Source organism: Anas acuta, chromosome 1 (genome assembly GCF_963932015.1).
Source record: "Anas acuta chromosome 1, bAnaAcu1.1, whole genome shotgun sequence".
Classification (NCBI taxonomy): Eukaryota; Metazoa; Chordata; class Aves; order Anseriformes; family Anatidae; genus Anas; species Anas acuta.
In genome coordinates this window covers 111951954-111965792 of record NC_088979.1, presented here as the reverse complement: position 1 = coordinate 111965792, position 13839 = coordinate 111951954, and the positions used below count along the sequence as shown (strand labels likewise).

The 13839-nt window shown below is 37.3% G+C and overlaps 1 protein-coding gene across 3 annotated transcripts in view; it reads left to right on the top strand.

Moving 5' to 3' along the window:
* EPHA3 (EPH receptor A3) overlaps positions 1–13839 on the top strand; it is a 213255-nt gene that overhangs the window by 17884 nt on the left and 181532 nt on the right. Inside the window, exon 1 of one of the 3 annotated variants that reach the window (XM_068692987.1) lies at positions 9200–9259. The exons of the other annotated variants lie outside the window; for them this stretch is intronic. Coding sequence (XP_068549088.1) covers positions 9215–9259 — 45 coding nt within the window. The 5' untranslated portion in view covers positions 9200–9214. Of the gene's footprint in view, positions 1–9199; positions 9260–13839 lie in introns of those variants that run through there. 3 annotated transcript variants of the gene reach the window in all.

The following is a 13839-nucleotide window of genomic DNA, read 5'->3' as shown; positions in this document are numbered from 1 at the left end:
TTGGGTAATGAATTGTTCAGGTACTGTTATTTATTAGTTGGAACATAATGAAAGAAATGTTTTATGTTTTTGAGTTTGTTTGTTTATCTTGTATCCAGAAGTAATGAAACTGGGTATTCTGTTTGGAAAAGTGCAGTTTTGGAGCGTCTACGCTTTCACATTATGGCATTAGCTAATTTTTAGATAGCATTTGCCACCACTTTTGCCATCTGAATATCAATTCATAGCTGTCCAGTGGCACTGACGTCCAGTCACTCACCACCTTTTTGTTTCTATGTGGAATGTGTGTGTGCTTGTGCATAGGGGGAAAAACAAAACAAACAAGCAAACAAAAAAAAAGAAATCTTTTTATGTTGCATAGCACAGATACGCAAGAAAACTCAAGTTCCTACATTTTGTCCCCTTAGCAAAAAACCTACTTAGTAGGCTGAAGCCCCAATGCCTGGAGCTTCCCGTGTCCTCAGAGAAGGCTGTGCTGTCAAGCCACCTCTGAAAGAAGACGCTCAAAGACCTGTGGCTTTTTCTCTTGCTGCCCTTTCACTTCTGCCTCCCCTCACACAGTGGTGCTTCATTTCTTTCTTCTTAGAGAAGTCTTACTTCAGGTCTTTTGATGTCAACTCCTAGAAGCTTTTGTGTATCTCTCAGCCTATCTTCTACCCTATGAGTAAACATCTGCCAGAGCACACTGCCCCTTGTAAGTCTTTGGGAAATGTCTCTAGTCTTGATAAGAGCAAGGAGTTTCTAGCTAGGAGTCCATTGTTTTTCCAAACCAACCGCTTTTTGAATTCATACTGTTGGCAGGTGTTTGCTTATTTGTTTATCTGTAGGATTGTGAGCATCCACTTTTTGATTATTCTGTAGCTTTGGGCAAGCTGTTACTTGGCCTTTATTACTTTTACAGATATTGGTAGTAACAGTACTTCTGCATATATGCCTTGTGGGATTCAGTTTTTAATATTAAAGTCATGCCTTATTGATACAAATTGTTCTGTGGGTGTTTAGCAGTACTTAAGCATTAAGGCTTGGTTTATTTTCTGAGTTAATACGTAGATCTCTCTCTGTCTCTGAACAAATTGTTCCATTCTCAAGGGGAAGAGGTAGGAAGAGAGTTCAAGTTTCTTTCTAGTGGCTGTTCCTGCTGACTTTTCCCAATAAGAAACCTTTGTAAACAGGATGTCCAAGAGGGAACTCTCCAGTAATTTCAAGCTCATCAGTATTTTGTCTTCACTTGCACTTTTTTTTTTTCCTTTGCAAAGTCTTTTTTCGTTTCTCTCTCAGCTGCCCTGCCCTCTTCTGCTTTACTCTTCTGCTCTGCTCATCTCCTAGCAGCTGTGCAGATCTACTGCTCTGCTCCCTGCAGCTGTGCCTCTCTTGCCTTGGATGCCTAAAGCAGTTGGTAGGGAATGACATAGAGTATCTTGGGGGCTATAAGAAAAACAGATGTGCTGCATTACCCCACCAGAAAGAGTCTCCAGCTCTCTAAAAACAACTTTATTAGCTTCTGCAAGTTTGTGTCAGGTAAATCCAGCACAACTTGTTTGTGTCTGTGCATGCCATTCCTGTTTACTGTAATATCCATGTACATTGAAGCCAAAGAAAATTGTGGAATTGCAACCTTGTCCTTAGAAGTTAATGAAATTCCTAGTTAAAATTAATTACTATTAAATTGATGTAGATCATGTACTGTGTTTTTGTAAGAGAGCTAAGACTAAACTGTAGCCCTCAAAGTAGTGTGAAATTTTAAACTTACATAGTGAAACGTGAATGTAAAGTATGAAAACACCAGCGTGTATCCTGTCTGAATAGGCAGTTTTCTGTAAAATGATGACAACCTGAACTTCGTAAGAAAGAGACACCTTTTACAGCCCATTATTTATAGTCAATTAATTAAACCTGGTAAATATGTCTGCATCAGTCTCCAAGCTAACTAAAATATGAACTCAAACTTCAGTGGAAAAACATTATAATAAAGTTGTCACATCACACTGAAAGATTGCTAATAGCACAGTGGTGATTTACAAGGTAAAGGTAATAGAGCTACTCTTGAGGCTGTGATTCACAAATGAGGATATTGGTGTTGTGCCAGTTCTTCTTCAACGTGCAGCAGTGTTCTCAGCTGAAGCCATAAATGTCAATATGCTGAGGAGGCTGACGTACAGAAAAAAAAAAAGGGGGGGGGGGTAAATCTAGCCAAAGTGTTTAATAAACCTCTTATTAGGTTAATCATTCTATCTGATCTATACATGCTATTGATTGATTTCTGGCAAAACGACCCAAATTGGATGGTTGTCATTTTCTGCATTCTATGACTATTCTTTTAGGTCTGACTTGGACATATATAATAATAGCTTTCCAGAAATTCCTGAATATTCATGTTAAGATTTATAGCTCATTTGTATTCAACGATTTCTGTGTCCCACATAAGAACATTCTGACAGCGGTGTTTTAGTCCGTGGTTTAGTAATATCACCCCCTAAGAATGTGATCTCTCCTTGAACCATCCCACACAGCCACAGCCTTGGCATCAGGAACACTGATCTGGTCAAGCTTGTTAAAATCCCTTAAGTAACAAACATAGGTCCCTCTAGATACTGAATTAAGAATATAATAGCTGGCTTTGCTGATGCTTGAGCATGATTGGCAGCAGCCACAAGGCCTGTATCCTGTGCTACCATCTCCAGCACCTGCCTAAGCAACCTTTTTGTAATGCCAATCAGTCAAATACCAGTTCCATTTCTATAGGTTTCATTAAAGGGGAAAGAAAGAAGAGCTACTTAGTCTGTGCAGAGTATATTATTGATATGCTGATTAAGCATAATGCAAGTGATCATTAACTGCAATTCACGTAAATTACAGCAGCACAGATGTGGGGGTTGGGAGGATAAAAAAGCAAGTCACTTCAATAATGCACAATAGAAATGTGATGGATAATTCATACAGGACAAAAAGAGTAGAGTCTAAATCCTGCTCTGCATATTCATGTGAGTCATTGTATTGGTTTCAGTATGATTTTTTTAGTAAGAAAGATGTTTGTACTTTGAATCTATCTCCATGTTCTTTGGGAAGTTTGGAAAAATGTCTTTGACGTAATTGCAGTGCATTGTTATGCTGGCGCCCAAGTTGTGACTTGATATTTACATGTTTATCATGTGTATTTATGGATTTGAAATTTCCTGGCTGCTTTTCTTTGGGTAGTTGGTTGAAAAGTTAATCTTCTTTCATATATTTTTTTTTTCTTGTAGTTAGAGAAAAGAATGCTCTGGAATTTATTGTTATCAAGTAATAGATAATTATTTTAAAACAAACAAAACCATATCTATACATGATCACAGTTAGTAAATTGTGGGCAAAATTTTAAAATACTGCTTGGGAAACAAAGATACAGCCTTTAATTATGAGAGAAACTATGAGAGAAGTTTTTTAGGTCCCTGAGTTTCTTCAGATCCATCTGACTCAATAGCTGGGTGTGCTCATTATGGTAAACTTTGGGGCATATATTTCAGCTGCTGACTGTATACTGAAGTGTTTTGGAAATCTGGTGTGAATAATTTGTTTTTTCTTAGTGCTTGTTCTCATGATCATTTGGACAAAGCGAGATGTGGATCTCAGTAATGGAAACTTTAGTAAGTATTAGACGAGGGAAGGATAACATTCCCTGTTTCTGTAATAGTTTGTGTTATGCGAGGATGGCCAGAACATGCATGATGGAGATTGATGAGAGTTTTTCCATGAACCAGAATTGGGTTAGAATCAAAAATCTTAAGTGTAAATGAGGAAAATGTCTCCTTTCTTACATTTCAAAAGCCTGAAAGTAGTTTGTCACATTAGTCCCTCTTACAGCCTACCCACGAAAGCGAGTCTCCCTGGCTGCATTTATTCTGGATACAATAGTCTGCTAATGTAAAAACTTTTTGGCCCTTTTTTGTGTGATGTTGCAATTGAAGAAAAGTCTCAATAAATAAGTATTTGGCTATTGCTTGTGACTAGACGAAGGCAGAGAAAAATTTGGGCACCGTTACATTTTGCCTGTGATTAGGCTGCACTCGGATTAACTGCGTTCAGGAATCAGTTATTTAGCTCATTAGGAACAGAAAGTTTTTCTGTTTATATGACAGAAGTTTTCAAGATTAATAAGTACTTCCATGAGTACTGGAAATAATGAGGCTTGTTTCCCAGCAGCTTTGTGTCTTGTGGTTCATTGCGTCCTATGATTGAAGCTTTTCTTGCAGGAGGTCCTTATTGCTGGTGGGTTTCCTGGTGTCATGTTCAAGGCGTACCTTCAGCTGGGTACACAGAAAGTTCCTTTACCTTACATGTCCTTGATTTTCACACCCCTGCAGAATCTTAGGACAGCTCAGCATTAAGCTGAACTTGAAACTGGCCAACAAATACAAAAACTTGTGAACCCACCTAAATTTAGTTTTCTTTCAATACTGATTGGCATCTTCATTTGTATATATACATAAATTTATTTATTTTTGTCTGAGACACCAATCTTGTCAACTTTTAAGTGATACTGTATTTGAAGTGGGGAGTGTTACCAAACTCACAAGGTGGTAGTGAAAATATGTTTCAAAATGTACCAAAAACATCAAACAATCAGAGTAAGACAGAAGATTGAAACTGAAAAATATCTCTCTAAAATGCAAAATTAAATGCCAAAATGAAAATGGGCATGTAATACATTTTCTTTTTCCTACTTGTTAGCAGTGGAATTTCCTTAGTACTTCTCTTAACATTCTGTTAAAACCAGGATTTATGTATGTTTTGCCTGAGGTCTGGTCTCCTTACAACTTTATATATTTCCTACTGTCGCTCTGCCTTTCAGGGCTTGTGTATCAGGTCTGAAATTTAAGCAGACTACTTTGGTGACTGAAAGTCAAACTAACTACTAGGGATTCTGTTTTTGTGAATTGTAGACTTTGTTTCGCCTTGCTCTGAATAACTGATTGAGAAAATGTTTTTTGTTAATATATTCCGATTTATTTTTTTCAACTTAAATATCTGCTTTTGGTTTACATTGAAAGTACTTTCTTTTAATTTTATTCTTCTTTCTTCAGAATAATAAAAGTGTATTTTATTCTTCTTTCTTCAGAATAATAAAAGTGTCTTAAAGGATCATTTTTACTATAGTTCTCACAAACTCTTCCCTTCACCTCTGATTTCCTGTAATCAAAAATGCTCTTTGTCCTTCACAGTCTTTTATTCCAGTAGAAAAGAAAAAAAAAACTTTGATCATATTTTTATTCATAAGATATAAAGTGAATGATTTAGCTTTGCAGAGGTGTTTAGAAATCTTCCTGGACTAAAATATATTCATTCAGATTCACAGCCCTGAATCAGAATACTCGAGTCTGTGGATGCTTCCTTTACACTAACTCTGAACGTGATGGGTGAAAAATAAAAAGTATTTGTATTGTACTTTTTCCCCTTTCTGATAGCTGCTGTTAGTAGTAATGTAAAGCTATGAGATATGTGAGATGGTTACGTTAATTATATGAATAGCGTTAGACTAATGACCTCATTGATCAGTCCTGCTTTCTGAATATAATATGAAAGTTTTGATGTCTACAGAAGCAGTATGCGAGTATTCCAGAATAAGAACGTAGCTCAGATACGCTTTAGCTGGCTTTGAGTTCTGTTAGATTTTTTGCTCAATCTCAGCTGCATTTAAAAGGGAAGTTTAAATGCAAAAATTTAGGTGGAGTTGTCTGAACAAATGGGAGAAATTCTTTTAAAATTTGAGATTGCAACATTAATTCAAAACTGTATTTACAACTTTCTTGCTATAAGTTGTTAGTCATTGTTATGAGAAAGAAATGTGGTTTTAAGATGTGGTGCACTGGAATATTCTTTATACATACTGATTTGAAAATTGTAGTCTCTTGTCTATTTATTTGAAAAATTCAGTATGATCATAAAAATACTGCATTTTGGTGCTATTTAAAATAGTTTTTAATTTAACAAAGTGAAAAGTGTGCTAATTTCTCATTAACATTAACAAAGATTCTATGATGTCATCATTGGGGGGGGAGAGCCTTTTTTCCTTTCTTTTGAAATAGGAACAACAAAAAACCAGCTAAATGTAAAATAAGAGCAGTGCCGTTGTTCCATTTTTATAATGATAATTACTGAGAAAAAAACATATTTCATTAGCCTCATCAGTCATTTCACTGACTGGTGATGGGTTGCTGAAGGTTGGGTATCAGTTTACTGTGGTTTCCAATAAAAGGAAAAAAAAAAAAAAAGGAAATAAGTCCTGGCTTCTATTCCCAGACTTTAAAGATCGTATTTAGATTTGGAATTGCAGATACTTCAGCTTGCTTTTTTTTTTTTTTTTTTTTTCTTTTTCCTTTTTTCTTTTAGCTTTCAAAGCTTAGAAACAACATCATTCCCCTCATGGGCAGAGTTTTATTTCTGTCAGCCCTGTCAGCATAAATGCAGGCCATTTGTGAGAAGTTCTCTCAAATGGCTTGATCACCATTAGATATTTTTCTCTTTGTCAAGAAATGCTTACTCTATAATTTTGTTCATTTTCTGTTGTACTGAATTTATTCACATAAAGGAGAATAAAACAAAGTTAATAGAGTAACTGTCATGGAATGCTACATTATTTATCAAAGGGGCACGCTGCAGTTGGTTTTAAGCCTGCTTTTACAACATCTAGACGATAATGCTAATTATAATCTCCATTTAAAAATGACCAAAAATGTTTATGCCAGATAGCATTCCTGGATTTGTGCATTATTTTTTACAGTCTAAATACTTTTGGTAGGTCATTTTTTTAATTTTTTTTTTTTTAGATTTCTGAAAAATAACATGAAGTGAGCATCATCATCGGGTAGTACAGTATTTTCTGTCAGGAAATTTAAAATGCCTTTTAAAAGGTATTGAGAAGTAGAGGTGTAAGTGCACTGATGACTTACTGGGTCTCATGCTGAAAGGATGAGGCTGAGACTGCAGCAGTCTGCAGGGAGGAGAGGCACACGTCAATTCACCTCCCCACACCTCAGGCTGTTTTTATTAAACATTTTACTAAAACAGCCCGAAAATTGTGTTTGCAGATTTCCTAACCAAGTGCCCTTCCCCCTCGGCCTCCATCAGCTGCAGCCCTGAGGGCTGGTGAGGAGCTGTGTGGTGTGGGGCCATGGCTGTGGGGCTATGGGCGGGCTGCCACGCTGTCAGCACGTGTGGGCCATTACCACCAAAACAGGCTCTCTGCACTGTGCCTAGATGCTGTCTTAGGCATAACATAGTGATGAAATCCAGGAGATTTATTTGGGTTACTTGGTCCTTTTGTCTGTGTGTCACTTTGCCCTTTGTAACTGCTCTTTCTCCATGTCCCACAGACCAGAACTGTATTTCAGCTGTTGGATTTGCAGAGGCCCAAAAGGATAACTTAAGACACGCAGAACGGTTGATAGTTGCCTGCTAGCACGTGTACATATGGGCTAGTGCTGTGCTGCTCTGTGGTTTGTGTGCTGTTGCATTAGACAAGTAGGGGCAGTCAATGTCATGCTTCCTCAAGGGGCTGGCGATTGATTTTAGTCAGGCTTCAGGGAAAAAGAGGAATCGCTCTGTCTATATTCTCATTTCTAAAGGACATAAATAAAAATCCCAAAGTGAATCTTTAAATCTACAGGACAATAATTGCTTGCAGTAGTTACTGAAGCTTTCTAAATCAGATGTGAGCTTTCTGTACAGAAATGCTAGGGAATGGTAGGAGATATGGTTATCTTTTTTTTTTTTTTTAATACTTCATCAATTCTTTGACTTAGAGCATTTCAGGTAGATTTTAATGAACAATCTTTATTTAGGGGCTGTTTAGACTTCACTGATACAGACAAAAAGTTCTGGTGGATTACGTGCTTCAAGGTCTGATTGTGCCCTGTAATTATTACTCGTTGAAAACATGAGTGTTGTTTGTGGATCAGGCTGCAGAGTGATGTAATTCAGAATCTACTTTTCACTTGGTATCTTTTCTTAAACTGTGATATTGAAATGTCTCATTTTCAGACATGTAGGTTATCAGAGAAATGGAGAAATGAAGAAATCTTTTGGAAGAGTTTAAAGGAGGCCACCTAGTCCATCCAGCCTCCTGCTCAACGCAGGACCTTTGCTAATGCAGCTACGGTGTTGTGTTAGTGGAATCTAGGAAGCCTCTGAGGTGGAGATTCCTCAGGCCCTGCAGGCAGCCTGTTCTAATGCTGCAGTCTTCTGAGTGACAGGCTTCTGCCTGATACCTGTTGGCATTTGTCAAGACACAGTTTGATGCCATTTTCTCTTACACCATCTGCTTCTACTGAGGAGAGTTTGGCTGTGTTAAGCCCCCTTCAAGATTTTGAAGTCTGCAATTAGATCATTGCCTGGCTTTCTCTTTACGAGACTTTGAATAAGCCCTGCTTCCTCACTTCATGTGTTTTTTCTCCCATCTTGGTATTGAGCAGTCTTATTAGTTGCAATGCTATGCTTACCGATGAACATTCAGACAATGCCTACTAGGATGGCAGAAAGGATCCAAGAATAGGATGAGGCAGGAATGTAGGTACCTTGTTTAGCAACATCACATTTTATTTTAGGTGTGTGCCCTTTACCGCCTAGAGGTTTGACAAGGAGAACCAAAATGGGTTTTGGAGGAGTTGAGATTTCTTGGGAAGAGATAGTAACAGCATACTGTCACTTAGGTCTCCACAGCTCCTACAAATTATAAGTCTCATTCTACACTAGCTTGTTTTCCAAAACCTCTTGTGAGGGAAGATAAATTTGTCTAGAATTGGAATGTTTTCTTTTCCAAGCTGACAAACATTTTCCATGATAGTTAGAGATCTTAAGCTTGTATTTTCTGTCTGAAGGGGAGATTTTATGTAAGATTCTGTGGCCAGGAGCATTTTAAGGACGATACCTTTTTGATTTGAGTGGTTTGTTGCTTTGTTTGCCTGTTTTTAAAAAAGGCAAACAAATGTTTCCTGAGGGTGAATAGGGCACAAAAAAGAGGGATGAGGTAATAATGGAAGCTAAACTGCAGTGAAGATGAGATCTCTGGGTGGAATGACAGTAAACAGTCAAAGCATATGTGGAGAGAGGTGTTAGGTGTGAGGGCGAGTGAAGACTCCAGATTGAAATCTGCAGAAAGCAACCCACATTTAAACTGCTGGTGGAGCTATTTCTGCTGCCTTCCATCTGGAAGACGCAGATCTTTATTCCCTACTGTTGCATGGGAAAGAAGATACCACAACAGCCTTTGTCTTCCAGAAGCGAGGTAGGACCCTTTGGCTTCTGCTTCTGAAGTAAAGAGCTTAAAGAGCTTAACTCCTAGCATCCCTTTGACTCCTTCCTTCAAACTGCAGTAACGTTTGTGCCTGTCATCTCTTCAAACCTCTGCCTTCCCGAACCTCTGTGTAAATATTTGCTAGGAGTTCAAATAAACAGGATCCTTGCTTTTCCGCTTTTCACAGAGCGCAAAATTAAAATCCCAACCAGAACTTCAGAAGTTAATTTTCTTCGTGGCTGTGTAGTTTCATACATTATGTGCAGTGCATTCCATCAAACTTACGGGATGTGTAACCTGGCAAAGCAAACATTGCTACTGGAACTTGAGCGTTTATATTCCCTGATATCCTTGTGTTACCTGTTTAACTTTCTTTAATATTCCTGTGACGGTTTATTAATAAATGTAATGTATCCATGACAGTAATTTAATTTTACTCTGAAACCTTGTAATAAATGTTTGAACTGTAGAGCATTTATGTCGAAGTGTTTTAGCCTGACTAAATGTTTAGAGGAGAGGCTGAGCTGTGCTTCTCCTGCTGGCACTGTAATTTAGCAGCGTATATTCAGAAGTAAATGGTTTTCAGATTAGAACATCTTCTTATGATGAAACCATCCGGAGGGGTGAACATTAATGAGACTGTTAGAACAGTATGATGCAGTTGAAGGACAGATGGGTGGAGAAATGCACAAAACGAACATGCAGCCCAGGTGGAAACTGAACTGCATGACTGATTTGCTAGGACAATATGACTTCTGCATAATTTCTGTCTTGTAGGCTGAAAACTAACGCGTGCAAATAAACAGGGGTATTGGCTTTAAAGCACAGAGCTCCCAACAACAGTTCCCAAATTGTGGAACCAAACCAGTTACTGAAGTTCAGTACTGTGAAATCTTCAGTTTACACACTATTTTAAGAGGCGGTTGTGCATTGTCTTTCTAATGCTGTAACAGAAGGTGGATTGTGGGTTACCCCACTTCTGAGCCCCTGAGGAGTTTGTGGTTTTAAAGCATTCATAACTAAAATGAAAGCAGAAAATGAGAAAATTTTGGAAACAGAAAGTGAACGTGGAGTTTTGATGTTTTAAAAGTTTTAGGAAAACTGATAGATGTGTGGCATACTAAATCTTGAGAATTCAGTTGCGTATGACTGCACTAGTGCAATGTCTTAATTTAGAAGGTGGAGGGCAGTATTGAACTCAGAGCTAACTTATTTTGTTAAACCGCTTAATAGAGATGCAAACTGAAAAGTCTGCAATTTGTGTTGTGTAGGTTAAAAAGTGGTGACTTTGAGGACTGAGCAAAGAAAATACGGTTTCACTTGATTAAGAGTTCTGTTTTAATAGGAAGAATGGCAGATCTCTGTATAGATGGTGTAAAAGACTATACATCTATTATAAAGTATATAATCTGTTGAGGTTTATGTCCTTTTAGAAACTGAAAGAATTCAACAAAGGGGAAAGGAAGCATCTGAACTGAAGGTATGCCCTCAGATTCTTTTGCATCTGACTGATGTACAGAAGTTTGCAGGATTGTTTGCCATCCTATTTTATGTTATATATAAAATCTATATTTAATTGTTTCTGACATGTTTGGAAATGAACTTTTTAAAAACCATATGCATTTTAACTGGTGCATGTTAGAATTATTTACAAACACTGGTCAAATGTGATGTGTGTTTGTTTAACCTAGTTTACTAGTTGAGTTAAAGGCAGTACTGTGACCAAATGTAAACAAGTTTTGGCATGGCCACTTGCAATGTGTTTTATTTATAAATCAAATTCATTTAGTAAGAAGGGCACTGGCTTTTTTCTATTTGGTTATGCCTTGTTTGGAAAAACTGATTTAAATATACAAATTCAAGCCTTCCTTTTGCATTCTTCTGTAAAACAGAGATTTCGAATTAAAACCTTGCATCTCTTTTTCTTATTATTCTCATGTTCAAATTCAGTAAAAGGTCCTCATCCGGAAGAGACCTAGGAAATAGACAAGAATCAGTCTGCTTACGATTTGTATTCCTTTATTTATAAAACAAAACAAAAGCAGGGAGAAAAACAAAACTATTTGTGATAGCATTCCATTCAACTTACCTTTTTACCATTAAACTTCCCTCCTTTGCCCTTACAGGAAAAACACAAAAATCTTCTCTGTATTTCTTGCCAGCAAACACTTCGGTCCAACTTTTTTCGTCTGGTTTCATACATCCACATTGTACCAACTGCATGGGAGGAGTCTGCAGAATGCAGTTAAATGCCAGACCGAGACTTTGATGCAGTCCCAAAAAGATGGAAACAGTGTAGAGGTTGTCTCCAGTGCTTTGCTATGGATTGCAAGAATTAATTCTGTGTGTTCTCAAAGTTGGGGGAACAGTTTTATGTATATGACTGTATACATTAGCTATTCTTTTGAGACACAAGCATTCTTCACTTGATTTGTTGACAACCTTCTATCAAAGGTTCACATGATTTGAAGTCATCTTGTGAGATCCTGGGGAGAGTGATGACAATGCAGGGATGTTCTCTGAATGTGGCGTTGATGTGCATCTCTGGGACCTATATCCGTGTGTATGCAGATGCATGCTCACATGCACTGCATTACTAAAAATGATAATAAAAATATATGATTAAAAAAAAAAGAATTTACAGTTTCAGTGTTAGAATGGCATCCTGCCGTATTTAATTCCTACATGGGTCATGTGAGAAGGGCTTCCACTGAGCTGCTCCACTCAAAAGCTGTAGTCCACTTTGTTAATGATATAAGTACCTATGTGGAAGACAGCCATTAAAAATGTCCAACTCAGGAAGAGCCTCTAGATAAAGCTCTGCATCTCTAAGCACAGTCAGAGGAGCACCAGATTAAAAACAAACAAACAAAAAAAGACCCAAAGTCAGACTTGCTCATTTCTCACATGTAAAGAAATTATTTGTTCTAGCAAACTTCCTTTGCCTTTGGTGGGTTTCTGAGGTGTGGTACCATAGTACTTGATTGGAATTTAAAAAGTGTTACAAGTATGTGTATGCTTGAAAGTCAGTGTTTGTGTTCACAGCAATTAAAATCCTTTTGAAAATCTCAAGCATGTGATTCTGCATTTGAGAGGAATGTGTGTATGTGTTTACTGTATTTTCCACCGAAATGTGATTCTGCATCCCAATAAAACAAAGCAAAACCAAAAAAAAATATGTATTAACAGCATTTGAAAATTACTGGGGGGTGGGGGGGGAACAGGACACCACCTCTGCAATATCTTAATGATACAGAGGGAAGTGTTACAGGACTAAAATAGTGGAGGTGGCAGTGGGAAGTGCCCAGCTGCTTCTGAATATATATGTAACAGAAGACTTTTTTAGGTTAAATATGTCAGATGACAAGATAATGTTAGGTGGTCTTTGCTCTGTGGCCTCACAAGCAACACCACAACCGTTCTGATAGCTGACATACTTAACTTCCCGTCTGTATGGTTTTAACAATGTGGAGTAGTTGAAAAGGTTTATATAGAAAAATGAAAGGAATAATGAAAAGGATGTCTACAATAGTGACCGAGGTAAATGGCCTAAACTTAGTTCTTAGCAGGAGACAATTACTTTTATTATATCAACTGTCACATTGGACAATGTGGAAGCTGGACAGAGCTCAAAGGTCTGTAGTGTACTGAAGTTAATGTTAACCTACACATGAACCCATTTTAGTCATAGGAATTGTTGGATTTACATTGTAACTAAGAGTAAAACACAGCTATGTGCAAGTAGTGCTCCTACACTGAACAAGAGGCTGTTTAGTGCCGTTTTTATTTCCTACCTCTGTCATCCTAAATGTGAGCAATGGTTTGTAAACGTGATGTACCAAAATGAATATAAACTGTTATAATTTGGCAGCACATTTTGTGACATGACATTCAGTGGGGTAAAGTCATGTCTGGAAAGGACAGAGGTGAACTAAGTGTCTGAAGAGAAATCATTGGTTCAAAACGGCTATTAAATATATTTGCTGTGAAGAGAGGATGAATACAGAAATGTAATAAGTAATCACTGATGGGTTGTGTGAGCAAGCCATCCATAGTGTGTTGGGAGACTGGAAAGGTTATGGAATGGTTAATGACAATATTAAAATGACAATACAGTAAGACTGCCAAAAGGTCGAAATAAATAATAAAGACATATTGTAGTATCTGAGAGAAACAAGGCAATACAAAAAAAAATAGTGAAGCATCCTTAGAAATAACCCAGGATAATTTGATTAACATAGAATTTGCATAAAACCAAAATTAAATTAAAGAGTTGTTTCTATATCCACAAATCTCTAAAAATGTGTAAACCAAGAGTAATGCAAGAAAGATCATATTGGGCTAACTGACCATGGGAATGGTTTAGCTTTAGCTTGTTTTGGTGACCCTTGGCATTTTGTGCATGGAAAGGAGTGGGAATACTATGGGGGAAAAACATTAGGTAAATTACAGTAAATTCAGGAAGATGGAGGAAAAAGCAAAATGAAGTATCCATTTTTGTGGATGAAGCAGGAAAAATGATGGAAAATAGAAAGAAAAAGGAATGTACTATGTTGCTATATGAAATATTT